The sequence below is a fragment of the Chroicocephalus ridibundus genome, chromosome 3 (assembly GCF_963924245.1).
Source record: "Chroicocephalus ridibundus chromosome 3, bChrRid1.1, whole genome shotgun sequence".
NCBI lineage: Eukaryota > Metazoa > Chordata > Aves > Charadriiformes > Laridae > Chroicocephalus > Chroicocephalus ridibundus.
In genome coordinates, this window is record NC_086286.1 from 11,616,980 (window position 1) to 11,636,103 (window position 19,124).

The window sequence follows — 19,124 nt, forward strand, 5'->3', positions numbered from 1 at the left end:
GAGACATACAAGCCCCCAAGCCAGCATGGAGTAAAGGGACAACGACCCTGCAAATGTCCCGCTTTGCCCTGTGTTCTCTGAGGGATAAGAGGGGCTCTGAAAGGATCTGCAGTGCTCAGGACACACCTGGTGCCGTAACATCCCTGTTTCATACACAGAAACGGGGAAGGCGGCAGGAGAAAGCATCTCTGACAGCCTTGGGGACATCAGAAGATAAAGCGGCCTAACAGGCACGAAGGACATGGTAGCTGGAAAGGAAACCTACTTGCTGCCCAATCCCTGTCTAACCACCACCCCCACCACCACCCCCCCGCAACATTAGCAGCAGCCTGGCAAAGCTGCTTCCAGTCTCAGGCCCTCCCAAGAGGGTGCTTTGCCCTGCCCGGGGTGGGCAGCGCGTCTGCCTGCCTGCCCTCGCCCCACACTCACACTTGATATTGAAAGACGCATTGGCTGTGCGGGCCTCCTCCCCAGTGAGCAAGTTCCTCGCCACACACTGGAAGTCCCCGGCATCCCGGTGCCGATCGACGGCAGCGAACTGGAGGTTGCTGCCTTCCTTGAAGCGCTGCTCCGCATCCTGGACGGGGAGCCCGTTCTGCAGCCATTCAAACTCCACGTCCGCCGGCTCCTCCACCTCGCAGCGGAGGATGGCGCTGCGGCCGTGCAGGGCGTCCTGGGAGTACGGCTCCTTGGTGAAATGGATCATTGCTCGAGTCCCCACAGCTGCAGACAGAAAAAGGAGGGCACGTTTAGAGCGCGGGGATGGGGAGATGGGAACAGGTAAGCACGCGATGTTCTCAAGGGTCTCCAGGCAGCCGAAACCGCTGTGTTAAGAGAGAAATACCCCAAAGCACATCTGCCAAAAAACAATCCCCGATGGGGGAGTTTAGGCAGATCTGGGCTCAGATTCCAGCACAGCCGTTTTAAGGCTGCCTTTCCAGCAATCACTGGGACAGGGCTGCCTGAGCTTGCCACAAGCCAAGGAGAACCCTCTGCTCCCCGGGGCCAGGGCCATTAGGAGGGAACTCCAGTGACCCACTACCAAGTACCGCACTTCCAGCCTGAACAGAGAGGTAGCTTGCAGTGTATGAGGCGGGAAGTCAGTCACCAAAACTCTGGAGAGCAAGCAGCTTCCTGGGCAGTTCAGATGTTTCTTTGGGCTCCTCTTGTGCTGTTTTTCGGGACGCGTCCTAAGTCCCAGCCATGCGTCAAGATTGCCCCAGATCAGAAACAGCCACAGACTCTTTCTAGGCTTTCCTCAAAGCTTCTCTCCTCGGGACCATGTCTCAGTCTCACCTCCACACCCTCAGAAATTACCAGAAAAAAAAACTGGTCTGGAACAAGGATTGCCCATGGGAATAAACACAGCAGCTGCTGGAGCACAGCACCGGAGGACGCAGCAGTGACACTCCAAGCTTGTGCTGGGGGCTCAGCCCACTTGCAAGTAGGAGGGGAAGCGTAAGAAATTGCAATGGTTGACCCCAGGGTCCGACAGTGGCCGTGGGGTGGCTCTGGAGGGCTGGAAGCATCTCTCTACAGTGGTGGAAAAGCCCAAGAATCCTCCTCCACACGCTAACCCCCAACCCGAGAGCTCAGGGTCCCAGGGACAGAGCAGCCGGCGCTTCCCTAGGCATTGCCTGATGTGGCTGCCGAGGGACCGTGCGAGCATATTCCTAAATCCGGCTGCTGCCTGGCCGCAGCCAGCCATGCAGGCGCTCTGCTCCGGTTACCAGCTGGCCGCAGAAAGGAAAGCAGACAAAGGGCAATTCAGCAACACGCCGATTGCTGTTGGACTCTGTTCCCAGCATCATGCTCTCCAGGGAAAAAGGCCAAGCCAGGCAGATTTCAAGCATCTTAGAAGCAACCTCTCATGAAGGCCAACAAGAAAGTGGTCAAAATGGTGCGTTCCCACCACTACAAGGAAAATGGCTTCAGAAAGGGGTTGCCTGGACGAGTTACATGAACAGCATCCAAGCCCAGCTGAAGGGCAGTTCCTCTTTGAAGGCTCACACACATCCTCCTGCTTGGTGTTTGTATAAAAGCCTGGTAAAGAGACACAAGTTGATAGGGCACATCAGTCATCCAGAGCTAAGGGTAAGCGATCCTGTTCTGAAGGGGGCGTCTAGATCACAGCATTCCAGAAAGCCTCAAGAGCTCTTTCCACGCTGGAAAGCCTTTGGAGCCCTCTGTGTAGCAAAGCCTCTCCCGCCTGCAACTGCTCATGGGCACCCCAGCGCCAGCCACACGTTTCCAGCACAGTTAGCCTGAGCTCTCCCGCTCACAGCGACAGCGAGGCGTAGACGCAGACACTCATCCAGCACCACTGCTCCCCAGGATGAAGCTCCAGTCTCCCAGTTCCACGCACATGTCAGCCAGGAGCAGGGGCACCTCGTCCTGTGCCTGCTAACGCCCTTTCCCCACCGTCCAGACAGAGAGAGCAACAAAGTCCTCCCATTGTGAAAACCACAGAAGCCGCTTCCCTCAATGACACTGGAGCAGAGGAGACGGTCGTCCAGAGCCCAGAGGTCTTTCCTGCCTGCAGCCTCTGCGAGATGGGACCGTGGGTTCAATTCTAATTTTCAGTCACCCCAAAGACACCACTGGCAAGGGGGCAGTAAGGAGTCGGGACATCGCAACGACATACCACAGTGCCTAGAACATGGACCTTGTTGCGGTCTGGCTTTCTACCTTCAGCACCCAATTGTGCCACTGACCTGGGTGCGCAAGGAACGTCCCCAGGGCACTGTCCCCAGCCAGGTTAAGTCCCATAGCTCCTGGGCGGACATCACTCATCAACTGCACTCACAGCCTTTAAGGCCACTAGGACTAGCCACAGCCGGACCCCTGTGGCCCGAATAACAGAGCTGCAGATGGTGCCCGAAGTCCAGTCTCCTGGGTCTCGTATTGAGCTAAGCCCCATCAGCATGCTGTGCTCCAAGGGTCAGCATGTCCAGTGAAGTTTCCATCGTCAGCTACCGTGTACCTCCCCGAGAACACCACAAGACGAACACACGCCCCGAGGCAACACAATGGATGGGAACGTGTTCTTACACTGTTTACACGTCTAGTTCCCCGCACATCAGATCTGCCTCACCAAGAGCACTCAGCAGGGTAACAACCATCCAACCCCACACAAAAACAGCTACACGCGCTCAATAGCGCAACAGCTCCAGAGTATCAGGAGCTGAGTTCACGCCAGCTGCTGGGACAGACACACAGGAGCAAAGGGGAACAGGACAGTCAAATCCACTCAGGTTTGAACCTACAGGAGCTGGGTCTGTCCTTTTCCACAGATCTTCAGAGCACCAGGGTCCATCAAACCATACCCGTATGGTACAAAACACATGCAAGGCGGCAGTGTGCATTAGGAGAGCTCATTAAGGAGATGAAGCCGTTCTCCTCTTGGGGTCTTGGCATCCCAAAACTTTTCACAGTCTAGTCATGGTAGTGATGGAGCTAGTGATGAGGCACCTCTCTCTGAAGGTGTAGGCCATTAGGATGTTAAGACATGATATTTTAAATTCCGTGTGCTTCTAGCATTAATTTGTCAGTATTAGCAGTATAACACTAAAGAGCAGCAAAACGGCTTTTGCCCCATCACTGTCAACACAACTGCGTTTCACTCAGCGCTGGTCAGCTGAGAGCTTCAGCAGCCTCATCACGTGCATCCTGCTGCCTCAGCATCCCCCACGTCCAGGCAGGAGAACATGGCTCTGTGGACAGGGGACGTGATGAAGGCTTGGCACAAGCTCCACATGGGAAACAGGGATTTTACAAGGTGTCAGAAAACACTGGGATCCAGCTCTCCAGTGAAACAGGAGAAACTATTTATGTCCTTATCTTCCACCCTGGGGAAATGGACGCAACCAGTCCAGCTCAAGCGAGATCCCTGTGATGAATGTGTGTCATGAGCACAAGTGCCAAAGCAAACTGGGATAAATGAGTGTTAAAATGCAATAAGAGCCATAAACTTGTGGTTTGATTTGACAATAGCATCCAAGGTTCATGGATGGGCTGGACTGGCTGCACATGCTGGAAACCATTGTCCCGATCATATATCGGATTTAGGCTGCAAGGAAAGACCGGCAGCAGTTAGACGTGGTCCAGGCATTTTGGGGTGGAAGGCATCAGAAGCCCAGAGCTAGACACAGCTTTCCACAGTACTCTAATTCCAGAGCACCAGGGCCCAATGTTCGGAGATGGGAAGCGCTGCACTCGCCCATAAAAGTTGTACAGCCCTGGTGCAGGAAACGACGACAGTCGGCAGGCTTCACGGATTCCCCGCATCCCCGCCACCCCACCTGGGCTTATGGGACAGAGGGTCAAGAAAGCTGTCCCAAGCAGAGAGCTTATCTGTGTGAGATGACGTTATGCCGTAAAATAAAGACAGGTATCACCACCCGTACTGAACGAGGAACAAAATGGCTCTGCTTGTTCCACTCACCCAGCTAGATGACCTCCCAGCACCACTGTGTCATGGTCATGCTTGGCTTAGCCATTGGAGGCTGCCAGAACTGCCCCAGCTGGCAGATGAGAGAGCTCTTGGTGCACCTGGCGGAGAGCAAAGGTGACCCCTGCTCGGTCTGACGGGACACCTTCACGACAGCATGTTTCTGCTGTGGTTTCATAAGCTAATCTGGGCTGGGCCACACTGCTAGGAGCTGCTGAAAGAAGCAAAACATCTCTTTCTCTTCCCTTAGCAAGAGCCACCCCAAAAAACACCCAGCAACACCAAGTTCGTTGGAAGTCAGCTTAGCAAGCCCAAGCCAGTGCAGAGCACTCCCCTAGTAACACAGCTGGGCCAGCCGCAGTCCCGCAAAGCCAACGCCAAAGCAGCAATCCCAAATGTGTGCGCTGGCAAGCACCCGCTCTCCGCATATGTATGTGACACAAGCTACCCCTGGCTAGCAGAAAAAGAAACCCTCAACACATGTTTCTGGCCTAAAAACCATTTCAACTGTGGCTACAAGAAAGCTTTTCAGGAAAGCTTCAGCCAGAATAGACAAACACATTCGAAACGCAGCACACTTGAAAACACACAGTGGTCTTTTACCCAAAGGATACTTAATTGAAATGGAAACCCCTCCTGTTGAGGTTAAACGAATTGTGCTGGGAAGTCGCGCTGGTACCTACAGGTCCCCGGGGTATCATTCCCACACACTGCAGGGCAAATCACCTCCAGGGAGGGGACAGGCGCCAGCAAGGACGCACACGGACGAAGAGAAGAGAAGGCTCAGATCACATCCTGGCTCTGAGAGCACACTTCGGGCAAAGATCTGAATGCAGGAACACAGCATCCTTCATGCAGAAGCATCCCCCTGCTCAAAATTAATTTCACTTATTTAAGGAGGCAAATAGCAGCTTCCCAGGAAAAACAATCACACTAACACCTACATTGCCAGCTTGAATTTCTACCAAGTGTATCTCAATTCACTTCTTGGGCTTGGAATGCCCCCAGCACCCGGCCCCTGCAGCCTCCTCCAAAGGCCACAGTGGGCCGAGCATGTGCAGAGCACTTCAGGATGACAAATAAAACCAGCAAAGCTGCATCCAGCACAGACTTTGCGAGCAACCCTGTGAAGTTAGTCACTACTGCCTGAAGCTCTGCAGAGCGAGTTTTCAATCCTATGAGCTTGCCAGGGAGCAAAGGGCTCCCCATACTTCTGGCAAAGGAGACCCAGCCCCATGGTAGCCAACCCCCTCGAGTGCTGCCACAGCATTACTGCAGCAATTTGGCAGCAGACTGCAGCACGGCCTGGGAATGGCTTTGGTTTGAGGCTGTTCTCCAGAGCTAGAAAAGCGAGACACATCAGTGTCCCTGTTTTCATCAGCCAGAGCTGCAAGAAAATGCACCAGAAGAGTAATAAAGACCTGAGGGAGCCATGGCAGAGCTGGGGGCTAACACTGGGAAACTGGGACTGAAGTTTTGGGGGATCCCACGTCTCTCTTCCCAGCTGGGCAGCACCAGGTTTGGTACATCCCGGGCACAGAGACGTTGTAGGGCTCCTAGGGAAGGATGTGGCAGCGAACTGCCCAGCCCGTGTGTCTCAGTGCTCACCTCTGAGGCTGGACACTGTCCTCCCGCGCTGGCACCGTGGAGATAGCCAGGCGACAGGCAACGAACTTCATGGACCTCGTGGGGTGCTGGGCTTTGTAATCGTGGAGACACAGCCAGAAAATGCGTCGGGTGGCAGGACTCACCGCCGGGGGATCAGCCATTTCTAAGGCTATATTTATGGCTAAGCCAACACAGGGTCTGTGGCCCTGGCACAGCCTGGTAGTGAAAACACCCAGCCCACTTTTTGCACCATCCCAAGAGGCCTGAGGGCACCACAGGTGCTGCCTGGTGAGTGCCTGCCATGGCAGCAAGCCCAAACCTTCATGCTCATCTTTCAGGCTGCAAGGGCACAGGGCAGCATTACAAGCCCGGCCTTGACTCCAGCCAGGTTTTCCATCCGGCGCTTAATGCTTCGGTGCCAGTCCCAGACGAGCGCTCGCCTGGGGACGCTCCAGTAGCCCAACCCCATCTGGGTGCCGCAGAGCAATCATGCAAGCTGGGGAGACCAGGCAGCACATCTCCCGCCCCGCCTGACAGGCCGAGTCGCCTACATCTTGAAGCAATCCAAAAATCATTGTCTCCTTGCCTAACGACATCGCTAGGGAATGCAGCCTCGACCACAAAGCCTTCAGCTGCTGCACAGCCCCCGAGATCCCTGCTGCCTCCACAGCCGTCTCATTCACCTACAGCCATGCTGGGGAAGCAACAGGCAAGTTGGCTGGCAGCGGCGTGCGCCGCGCCATGGCAGCCCCCTGCCTGCCTGGGGCACTTGCCCTGAGCAGCAGTTGCAGAGGAAAGAAAACCAGCACAGATCTCAGCAGACGATGGCGAGCCTCGGCAGGCGTTTGCCAGGGCTGTGGTGCCAGCAGAGCCGGGAGCACGCTGCAGTGCTCCACATCCCCAGCCCCAACCATGCTCCCCTCAGCCCTGAGCTGCCCACCCCCAGGCACGGGGCGCCCAGCTCCTGAGCACCTCCTCACCGAGCTAAAAGAGCTCTGGACAGAGGACAGAAAGGCAAAAGGGAAGGATCCATTTCACTTTGTACCCAAAAGAGCCTAGGTTACCAACCTCTTGAGACACCACAGCTGTTGCAAGGATATGAGTAATCCCAAAGCTGTTTGCAACCAAACAAGGAATTACAAGCATGGGAATGGGATCTGGGAGAGGGCTTTGTGCAAGTTTAAGGTTTCCTGGTTTGGAAAGCGAGCCCATCACTGCGGGGCTTATGCAGCGTGAAGTGCAGCCCCTCTCTCCAAGCAGGCCACAGGAGTGTTATTCTACAGTCGTTCTTCCAGGGGCACTTTAGCAAAGCTCACCCTGGCCCAGCTCAGCCAGATGTGCAAGCCAGCTCCTTCGATGCTCTGCATCTGGAACAGCAGATTAGAGGAGCTGCAACTCACCTGCAGCGCCCAGGGCAGCAAAGCCCAGAGCACCCAAGCTGCGGCCTTCCTCCCCAAAGGGGAACCATCCTCCTCCTCTTCTTTCCTGCCAGCAGGAGGCCTCAGATCTGCCCCAGCTGTGGAGGGGGACAACTGGCTTACAGGAAACAAATAAAATGAAGACCCAGAGGTACCAGGATGCCGCAAAAACTGGCACAGACAGCTCCCCCCAAGGAGTTCTTCTGGCAGAGGACACAGCTGGCCAGCATCTGTTCTGGCCTCTCAAAGCAGAGAGGACCTCAAAAGCTCCCATGCCAGAGCAGGGGAGCTCATAGCTGTCCTAGTTCCACTGTGGAGCCAGCACTCCTTGGGAATGCACAACTAGCATTGACACCACCAGCTCAGCACGTAACTAAGCAGAGAGCTTGGTAACACACTGCTAAACATTTGTTCCCTGTCCATTTTGCTTAATAGTCAGCAAAGATGCCATGTTCCCTAGGAAGGCACTGCTGCAGCACACAGGCCTGCTCCCTGGCTCCCCAAACCTCCAGGGCCCTTTGCAACACCCAAGGGGCAAGGAGGACAGCAGCTCACCTGGGAAAGGCCCTGAGTACCTTGCAGCAACCCCACAGTGCCCTTTCCTGCAAGAGAAGCGGCTGGGGATACAGCTAGGAGAGAGTAGGGCGACCTGGCCAGTGATGCCCTAGCCCCCACCACTAACTTGAGGGGGGCAGCAAGAGTAGCCCAAGTCCATCCCCAGGCTGCATGGGGATAAAGGGATCCTGTTAGGGTTTGGGGTCCTGGACTCTCACAGGTTTCAGTAACATTCCCAGAAAGCATTAGGTCTTGTCTTCAGGAGCAATTTATTAAACATCATTGTCTGCAAGCAGCAATTCCTTCTGTTGCCAAGTCCTCGGGAATGGCTCCAACGCTGGGGCTTTGCTTTTAGCCACCCTTAGATCAAAGAGCAGCAGACTCCGGGTTCAAGCCCCGGCTTGCTTCCGAAAGCTGGGCAACCAAATCACCGGGCTGGAGCATCCCAAGCTTGCTGGTCCAGAGGCAGCACTGAGCCCCCCCTGAGAACAAGGCTCCATTCACTGCAGGCAGGTTTAACTCCTCGCGTGCTGGGTGCGCGCTCTGCACCAGCAGCTGAGCCCATGCAGGCTTGGCAGCAGTTCCTACAAGCGAGCAACGTTCCAGACATCAAAGCGCTGCTAATGCTCAGGACTGGAACTCTCACCTGACAGCCTTTCCTTCCTGCTGCAGCCAGGCACAGCACGCACATCCCCATTATCCCTACGACATCTGGGCCCCAAAGGATTCCCTTTCTCTCCCTTCCCCATCCACAATCGTCATCCCAAGCTGTCAGCAGCACTTTTTTGCTTGCCTGCAGCGCCCAGGCTCCTTCCAGTCCAGCCTCTGCTGCAAACGGCCACGTCTGCAGAGAAGCAAGCCGGCCCTCCCCAGGCCAGGGGAGCCACAAAGGGCAGCAAGCAGTAAAACCACTCGCCTGGCCTCTCATCCTGCCTTCTCTGCCGTCACTGGACCAGCCAAGCACTTAGTACCTTGATCCCACCATCCGCTGCAGCCCAGAGGATGCAGGCTGCCACAGAGCAAGTAACGCACACCAGCATCTGCTCTTTGTCCTCGCGAGGCTCTCGGTGAGCGCAGGGCCCCATACAGACCTCCCATTCATGGCTCGAGCAAGCCATGTGTTTCCTGGCACAGTTCATTATGAACATGCTCCTATAAAAGCAGATTTTTGGCATGCCAGGACTGGGAACAACACATGGGTCAGCTTTTCCTCCCCTCCTGGTCACAAATACAGAGCCAGCAGGCTCATTTGCACCAGCTGAAGCTGTAGAAGCAGGCAAGAAAAAAAATCATGAATGCTTAATAACACAAGCAACCCCCCCTTGCCTCACGGGTTGGTCCCTATAGCCGCATAAAGCAGCTGCTCGGAGCACGCCTGCTCCGCACACAGCCTATTCCACCGCTTAGCAGATACCACGGAAACGGCAGCCAAGCCAAACACCCAGAGAGATTTGCATCTCCAAATGATTTCCAGCCAGCATGTTCCTCTGTGCAAGAGGTTCCAGTTGAGAAAGCCTCTCAGACGGGTAGAGTTGCAATAAAGCACTCTCTCCCACCAGGCCAGATGGAAATGGTTTGATGCAGGCAAGGAGCTCTGAACACGGCAGGCTTGGTCTGAACAAGCCCAGCATCTGGAAAGTCTTTGGGCACCCATCATATAAACCTTTTAAAACTACATCGTTTCCATCCCAGTTAAAGTGAAAAAAACAAAAACTCACTCTGCACCCAGGAAAAAATAAAAATCATTCCTGTTTGAGTCCGTAGCACAACAGGATGGGTATAAAACAGGATTTCCAATAAACGGCCAGCTACGGTGGCTTTGGCTTCACGAGCTGGGAGGAACTGCACCAGCACCTAGGAGCTCCAGGTCTGGGGTAAACACAGCATGGTCACACTGGGGTGGATCCAGATGATGAGGGACTTGAGAAAACACCATCTATTTCCCCCTACAGTTGTCCCACACATCTGGATCCAACAGCCCTGCTCTGAGAGTGTGGGTCTGCTCAGACGACGACCAAGCCTCTCCCTTTCGTGGCGGTTTGCTCCGGACTTGCCTACACACCACCACTTCACACCACGCAAGCCACGCATCAAGTTTTTTCTCTGCATGCTCCGTGAAGCGCCACGTCAAGTCAGCCAACGGCATCCACGAGCAAACTTGCAATTGCAAAGCGCCCAGATATGCAACCTTCCAGGTGGGATTTACTGATCGAGAGGAGAGGCAACCCAGGATGAAAGCAGGCACAGACGCATCCCCATCCTGTAACAGATGGGGGAATCTGCTCATCCCACAGTACTTGGCTGTTGTGCTTGGGTCTCGAATGGGAACTGCAGAGCTGGTCCACTGTTTCCTCACCTCCATTCCCTGGGTGCAAGATTACATCTGCCCAGACTCTGGCCACCCCCATGGCCCCCACCAGGAGACCTATGACATATGGCAGATGCAAGCCCTTGTTTGGAAACACCTTGGTTGCTGGCCTACCAGTGAGGGACGATTGCCCTGCAATGGGATCCCAGCCTGAGCTCACCCCCGGCAACCCACAGCACCTCTCTCCACTGCCCTCTGCGCCGAGGGGTGCTTTTGAACACAGGCTCCGAGCAACCACTGAGGAGCCAACTCTGCCTTTCAAACCAACCTTTAGAATTAAAAAAAAAAAAAAAAAAAAAAAAAAAAAAAAAAAAAAGAAAAGAAAACCCACAACCACTTAGCACAATTCCCACGAGCCTCCCCAGAACTGTTCGGAGAGGCTGCGAGCCGTGGGGGATTTTCTCCCCCGTGGTTAGCAACCCTCCCTGCCCTTCCAGGCCCAGGATCCCATACTTGGGAATGGCTCGGCCCAATTTCTGAGCAATTATCGCAAGAAAACCAGAACAAAGCCACTGGGGTTTGAACACTGTAAATCAACTGCTGGAGCAAACGCCGAGGCTCACAGTAACGCGCTGGGGTGCAGCTGGCCATGGGCAGAGCTCGCTGCCACACACAGCGGGGAGGTGCCTGCAGCCCCCACGGCACACAGCCCCAGTCCCAAAGCAGGCAGGAACTGCTCACACATGTGCCGCAGGAGAAAAGACGAGTATAATTAACCAAGAAAAAGGCTCAGCAGACGGACAGCGAGCCGAGGTAGCCAGCTGCAGACCCCCAATGGCTGCCGGCACGTGCCAGGATAGCCGGGCTACCCTGGCACTGACCTCACTCACCCACCCAGTTCAAGCAAGTTTGGGGCTTCCCCACCTCTGTTCCTCCCGCCGCCCATCCGGCTTCCCCAGCACAGAGCCTGTGAATCCCAGCTCCCTCCCCAGCCACACACCCCTCAGGCTTGCTTCCTCCCAAGGCCATCCCAAGCTCGGTTTCATAACTCTGCCATAGGGCCTCTGCAGCCCCTCTCTCCTCCACAGCCCCCTGCCTTCATCCTCGCACCAGCGGCAAGCAGAGGCCCTACTTCTTTGTGCTCGAAGCCAGGCAGCAGGATAAGAGAAGAGCCACCCCAAAGCAACATGACACGACAACCTCTGCAGTCCAGGACAGGGCGGTGGTGGGGAGCGAGGTCCAGGGCATTTCCCACCGCACGAGCTACCTGCTGCCCTGGCAACGAGCAAGGGCAGCAACAAGGGTGCCACTCTGCAGCCACCGAGTGATGGGAACACTGTGGGAGGTTACTCCTCATTCCCAAGCAGAGCAGGGCTGCTGCCAATAAATACCCCACTGCAGGCTTCCTCGGGCTGGTGGGACAGCCACCAGGCTGCACAGTTTGTCTCCAAGGCTGAGGGCTTCGCAGGCGGTCTGCAGGGTATGGAGGATGTGTCTGGGCTCAACTGCTAGCTGTGCCTTTGCCCCACGGTCTCGCCCGACATCTCAGCACCTTGCTCAAACAGGGGAAAGCTGGAGCAAGCCAGGGAAGTCCCAGTGGCAGCCAAGCTCCTTGGCTCCCCACAACAGCTGGGGCTGCTGAACCAAAACAACTGGCCTTGGCCCCGCAGGAGGCTCTCGTCTGTCCCGCAAACAGGTCAACACCGCTTTGAGCCATGCTCTGCACTAGGGCTGCGCCCGGGCTCCTGGCATCCGCTGCAAGAGGAGGCGCAGGCATCTCTGGGGCGACACACCTGGTCCAAGGAAAAAGACTGCCATTCTGTCAGGCCACCGAGGCAGCCAGGTAGCCCCAGGCCCCTAAGAGAAGCCCAGGTACCCCTCCTGAGCCCCCACCCCAAGCCCTGAGCGCGGTGGTGCAGCCGGGAGGGGGACAGGGCAGCCAGACCACAGCGTGTCCCACCCAAACGCTTGGACACAGGAGCGTGCTGGCAGCTGTCTGCACCGTTCGGCCTCAGGCTTGTGGAGAAGAAAGCTTGCTTTGGTCAGGCAGGTGGGACCGTGCCTGCTTGCTGGGTAGCACAGGCCACCAGTGGTCATGGGACCCCCAGGAAGACCAGGCAGGCAAACAGAGACAGAAGAACAAGTGAGACAGGAAGGCCACAAGCGCAGCGCAGGAGCTGGGAATCCTGCTGGCTCAATTAAACCCTCTAATGGTGCGTCAGCCGAAGGCTCCCAAGCAGACACTGCCAGCTGCGCTGCCAAGCCCCAGTGAGAAACACAAATGCTTCGAGGGTGACTCAGCACCAGCGATGGGGTTGCTGCACCCACTGGTCCTGCTAACCGACTCTCCCAGGCTTGCTCAGAGCCCTTGAGCGATTCCCTGGCTTCCTCAGAAATACTGATTTATAGCCGATGTGTGCTACCGGCAGCACATGGCAAGCCGGAGACGCAGCTGCTCTGGAGGCTGAGCTCTCTGGCCGGCACGGTAAAGAATCACACTTCTCTCCCATGAAAGCAAAGGCGGCAGACAGGTGCCAAGTGGAGCCAGGATGAGCCACAGTGGCCTCGAAGGACGGTGCTTCCCTCACAATTTAAGCAAGGGGCACGTGAGAACGCAAAGGTCTTTACCAAGCAAAACCCCTCTGGCGGCAGAGGAGAGCCCAGGCGGTGTCGCGCAGCCAGGCAGGTCCTCTGCCAGCGGGGAAGAGCTGCGACAGAGCTGGCTCAGCGCTCCTTGCCCCGGGGCTGGAGGCGAGACTCTGGAGCGATGAGGTTGCGTTGCTTCACCCACAACGTCCCCGTCGCTGAGAACCCATCCCGTGGTAGCTGGGGCCAGCACCTCCAGGCATCCCGTGAGTGCTCGCCGCTACATCCTCATGCCCCTTCGCTCAGGCTGAGGGCCAGAGGCTGACGTTGCTCCTGCCATCCCAAGCCCAGCCAAGAGGGATTCCTCCACAACAGGGCTGTGTGTGCGGAGGGAGCCCCTGGCCAGGGCTTCACGTTTTTCCTGTTCTAGCTGAAATGCCGTTCCAGGAGACGATGGGAAAAACCAGAACAAACTCCATAAAGCTGCCTGGCGCTTCCCTTCAGCAAACAGGAGCCCCAGCCAGCCCGGAGAATGGAAACTCAGGCTGCAGAGACAAAAGAGGGATGCAGGGGGGCGGGGAGGAGGAGGCCAGGGCAAGGGAAGCAGCGGGAAGAGGAGAAGCACGCACCGGAGGCCTCCCAGCAAAGCCAGCCGCTTCACCAACACACCGTCAGGCGAGGCCGGGCCGCCGCTCAGAGCCAGCTCCTCTCCACGCAGCGAGGCCGTCGGGCCGGCACCCGAGCCAAGGCCGTGCTGGGCACGGCGCGCTGCTGCCAGCAAGCCCTCCTTGCTCTCCCAGGCCTGGCTTGTTGGAGAATGAAGCAGGTCTGGCATGGAAGCTGCTCGAGTGAGCTGCTTCTCTGCACGCTGCCACCAAACCCAGCGGACGGGCGAAAAACCTCCCCAGTACCACCCGAACCTGTGCTGGCTCTCAGGTGTGCTTGGTCAGGACATCGTGCAGATTTTGCTTTCTGAGGGGGCCAGGTGGGAGGGTTACAGCCTTACCCGGCGCACCCCAAGCCAGGCACGGCTCACCAGCAAGCTCCACAAACACCCTGAGAGCAACAGAGCAGGGGCAGCAGCTGGGGGGGGGGCAACTGGGGGGAGAGAGGGCACGGACAAAATCCACTTCTACACCAGCACAAGCGCCCTCAGCATCCCCCTCTCTATTTTGCCAACAGCCGTATGTTTACACTATCTACAGGGACTTCAAGCCCACCCATAAGCAACTTTCCAGCCCCAAGGAGGCTCTGAGGGCTGGAGACAAAGGGACAGCTGCGCTCCGGAGCTTTGCGTGCAAGGAAGCAGACAGGGAGCTTATTTATCTCCCAAGCTCTGCTCTGGGATAAATATTTTAAATCTCTCTCCAGGTCATGGCGGTATATTTACAGCTAAGTTTCCCTTAGTTATCTGCCTGTAGAGACTCAGATGGATTTGCCAACGAAGCCAGGAAGATCCAGCTGGCTAAGCTCTCCAGACAGCTTATAGCTCCCTGGGAGAAACGGTTTGCCCAGCGCCACGGTCTTGAAGACGACACCCATGCCGTGGCGACGGCTACTAGGGATTCATCTGTGCTGCCCTGCATGCAGCTGCCTCTGCACGGCCCACCTGCAAGCAGGCATCCAGCCACCCTGCCTTCCCGGGAGCAAGGAGACGGCACAGAGGCTGGGGGACGCCACGTACGTCGGGGGCAATCCCGCAGCCGTATTCCCCACGGAGCAAGGGTGCGCCGTGGATCCAGCTGGAGGTGAGTGAGTCTCTGGAGCATCCTGCTTCGCCACTTGGCTTACTGCAGGTTTGACTTGTTTGCTCCCCTCCCATAGGAAGGGAAGAAGCTCCCAGGAAAGGCGCTCCCGACAACACACCACCAGCTCTTCCTAGCAGCCACCGTGCTGCTGCAAGCTAAAAATTGCCCCATGCATCCAGCACTGCCAGAGACAAGTGGAGCTGCCAAAAGGCATTGAGGAGACACCTGAAATAGACCTCACCCCACCAGCTGCATTGGTGCCTCTCCTATTTATGCAGGCTCCACACTGTTGGGGTTTGACCTCTGCCTGCATCTGAAGCTTGCAGAGGAGGGACAGGTTGCCCAGGGCTCTTCTCTGGGTTCATATAATTTCCTCTGTCACCCCTCATGAGCATTTCAGGGACACTAGTTAATCACAGAGTCACAGAACGGTTTGGGTTGGAAGGGACCTGAAAGATCATCTAGTCCAACCCTCCTGCCACGGGCAGGATATAACACCGCACTGCGCATCCATTTGCAGCCTATGTGGCACTGCCTTCCTCCTGGCTACAAAGCTTCATCCACAGCTCCCCGTATCTGTCTCCAGCTACGCCCCATAGGCCTGCAGACTTCATCTAGCCCCTTTCTCTTTCCATTGCTGGAAAGCTGAAGGCCAGCCCCATTTCACAATCGCCATTTATGACTGGTACAGGGCAGCACTGCTGTTCCCGCTACAGCCTCCCGGGGGAAACACCAGGACCAGGAGGTCCACCAGGACACCAGGAGGCTGGACCTGCAGTACCACCTCTGAAAGCAAAGAGGGCACAGAAAGGAACAGTTCCTTGTTTATTTTCATTAGAGCCATTTATGAATCTATATTAAAAGCCGCAAAAATAGGAAAGTAGGCAGAGAAGCTAATATTTCCTCTGCTCATGCAATATTAATTAAAAGGTAGCTTCTCTATGAGACATTGCTACATTACCTCTCTGCTAAAAACGGAGACAAGTCACTGAGTGGGGAGAATATGCAAGCAGGGCACTTTCTGGAATACTTTTACAAATCGATAACTAGGCAGAACGCTTGCTACAGATAGATCTAATGCAAAGCCCCAGTGACAAATTAAAGAAAAGCTAAAGTATAACGGGCTCGCAGAGACAGAAACTCATACTAACCAAATCTCCTTGAAAAACAAGCGCTTTTCTCCATAGCGGCAGAACAGCCGATTCCCAATGCATCTGGAGAACAAATAATTCTTATTGCACAGTCACCAATCTACCGGTGGGAAGAGCACCAGGACATCCTAAGCAACCAAATGCCACGGAAGCACACAGAGCGGCAACAGACACCCAACAGCCAGGTCCTGGAGAGTAAGAAGTTGCGCCGAGACGTCTGCAGGTGCCTGGTTGCTCACTGTGGCACCAGGTAAATCGCTCGGCAATCCAGGTAAAATGGATTACTCCGTCAAACCCATGGCACGTCTTTGTCTGCACAGCAGCCATGCAGGAAAGTACCTCCAGCCAGCGAGAGGCAAATCCCAGCAAGGCCACACGAATACAGTATGACACTGAAGGATGTCACAACACTCTTGTTTCCCGAGTGCTTATTTCCTTGACAAAACATTAACCATTCAGATTAATGGTTTCTGCTTCAGGCCACGTGGTTTTGAGATTTTTCTTTAGCCAAGTGGAAGAATTCTTATCAAAAAAAGCCTCTGATTCCCAAGAACCACCTGAACATTTCAGCAGCCCTGCTCCAGCTCTGCTCTGATTTCTCATCACTTGCTGGGAACTGGGGGTTTGGCTCAAGGAGACAAGACCAATCTCAAGATGGGATGAGGAAGCCACAGCCGCACCTGGCAAAACAGCAGCGCTCACAGCCAGGCACCGGAGAGAAGCCGAGCAACAGGGAAGTCTGAGAAGGGAAGGGAAGGCATGGCATGCCGTAGCAGGGTCCAGATAGAGGAAGAGGGGAGACAGGAGGCACAACTGGAAAAGGAACAGCTGCACCTGGGCCAGAGCCCCAAGGCAGCAAGAGAGAGGCAGGACCTAGCCAGAAGGGTCACTGCTGCTGTGCCAGGCGAGGCCCCAGCAAGCAGCTCCTCCACTTACGCATCTGAAGGCTGTGAGCACACACAACGTGCAAGGAGAGCCATCAGGAACTAACTCAGCGGAGAAAAATCCCACATGCCGCCTTCACAGCTCAGCTTTTGCTTGGATAATGGCGGATAAACATCTGTTCAAACCTGGCTGGAGGACAGGGTGATCTCAAGACATCCAGCCATCTCACTGCTACAGGAGGAGGCTCAGCTCAGGAACTGGTCACTCTCATAGCACGCGCCAGACGCTCTCAGATGTCTCCCAGGCTCACAGCATTCACAGCAGGCAGTATGGGGGGGACAGGAACAAAGAAGGACGCCAAGTAACACACAGGAAGCTCTGTTTACTTTGGTCTGAGATGATTTGCACAATTTGTCAACTGCTGGAGAAGCCTTTCAATGTCGGCCACTCTGCAGGGCGGCTGCAGAGGCAACTGAACAACTCATCCTCAGCAGCACAAACCCATCTATGCTTCCATGGACGGTTTGGGAGGGCTGGATGCGCTGCCCTGTGCGGCACCCTACAAGACCGTCTGGTTTTATCTTCTCCAGTCTCGTCTTTGCTGGGAAAGACAAAAATCATAACCTTTCCTGCCATGAAAGCTTCCCGCTGACACAGGCGCTCCCAGCGACTTCGAGAGAGCCAGCACCTCGGCGCAGCTCTGTGCCACGCAAGCAATGGGCCTCCCCAGCAGAGCCAGGACACACACCAAAGCCTGCTGCACGGAGAGCAATAAAGGCACTTGCAAGCCGAGGCTTGTCCTGCTTTTAACCATTTGGAGAGTCACTGCATGTTTCGGAATCAAAGGCTTGCTTTGTGCTCCTAAACAGGCCAACGAGCGACCGTAAGGAGGAGAGCGTTTATAGATGGTCTTAAGCAATACCCTGCCCATCTTGTGCCAGCATCACGTTTGACAGCAAGGACAACCTCACACACAGCTGCCCAGAGGCACATAAGCCACCTCTTTGCAGCCAGAACAGGGCTTGGCCTCCCCGTGCCAAGGCTCTGCAGACAGAGCCCTCTGGCTTGGGGTGACGGAGGACGGAGCCAACTCGCCGGCGTGCTCGGATCGACAGCAGTAGGGCGCTGCCTTGGCTGCTTTTCAGGGCGGCCCGAGCTGCACCCAGGCATAAAATCCTGATGCTGGGACAAACCTCACCTCACAACAGCATCGCAGGAGAGGAAAAGTCATAAAGCCTGTCACCTTAGAGCTGCCCTGAAAACAAATGTCTGCCATCAGCACCCAGGTCTGAGTGCAAAGCGCTCGGGGACACTCCTGTCCTCCAGGACAGAAGTCATCTAGCAACCAGGAGCCGAAATACAAGTAGACTTCTAATAATCGCTCGCTTAAACCCCAGCCCTTTCCCGCACCAGCTCCCAGCACAGGCAACGACCCTGTGTGTGTTATGGTTTTCTCCCAGCCTGCAACATCTCGCTTTTCAGAGCGGGAGGGTTCACCCATCCGAAATCCAATGTGTCACCCCACTTTCCGGACAGGAGTCTGCTCGTACCAGTTTTCCCTCGTTCATCATCCTGCACAATACGAACACCAATCCAAGACATCCCGGCCTCACAGACATCCAGACCATCTGACAATGGTGGATTCAATTCACACACGCTCAGGGGCCCTGTGTGCAGCCCACTCCACAAATGCCAAACTTCCCGCCTGCTCCATTCGAATCAGAGCTTAATTTGACAAGGAGAAGACAGGCCATTGGTATCCCACCAGCAAGCTCCATCTTGCACGAGGAATCATCAGTTAAAAACAGATATGCCTCCTCTTCAGACACGCGGTTTGTGCGCTCTGCTATGAAGGGGACAGGGAGTTCACGAGTACTCATCACTGCGACATCCCACCCTGGCAAGTCCCAGTTGGAATTCTCCTGCAGTTGGACCTGGCCAATTTTCAGTTCTGCTCCCCAGGTCACCTGGACACCTCAGCATCCATCCATTCAGTATCAATGGGAATGTTTTAAGTAGCGACCTGAGCCTCACCTGGATGTCACATAATATTTTTAAGGATTAAAATGAGTTTCAAGTCCTTGCAGAACAACTTCAGAGGGTCCAAATCGGAAAGCAGAGGGCAGATTTTTGAAAGCTGACCAAAGCAAAGCAGCGGCCCCAGGCAGTAACGATCGATCGATCGATCGGCAAAGAGCATCAACAAAAGCACCTACCCATCAACCTTCCTGAAGCCCTCTAAGATGAGCCGGCTCGGGAAGGGCCTCCGCATCCCAGGCACACAGACGAGGCTTTCAGAAGCTTGCGAGCCACTCTGAAGTCCCCCTCGCCTCTCTCTTTGCTGATCAGACAGCACGTATTAGTTACCTCTCAGAGGAGAGGAAAGCAGTCTGTTCTGTGCACAGACAGAGATCG

The 19,124-nt window shown here is 55.5% G+C and overlaps 1 protein-coding gene across 1 annotated transcript in view; it reads right to left on the reverse strand.

Annotated features, from left to right (window-relative positions):
- The window catches only part of PTK7 (protein tyrosine kinase 7 (inactive)), a 37,803-nt gene that overhangs the window by 12,877 nt on the left and 5,802 nt on the right, over nucleotides 1-19,124 (reverse strand). Inside the window, exon 2 of the mRNA XM_063327977.1 lies at nucleotides 430-723. Coding sequence (XP_063184047.1) covers nucleotides 430-723 — 294 coding nt within the window. The remainder of the gene's footprint in view (nucleotides 1-429; nucleotides 724-19,124) is intronic.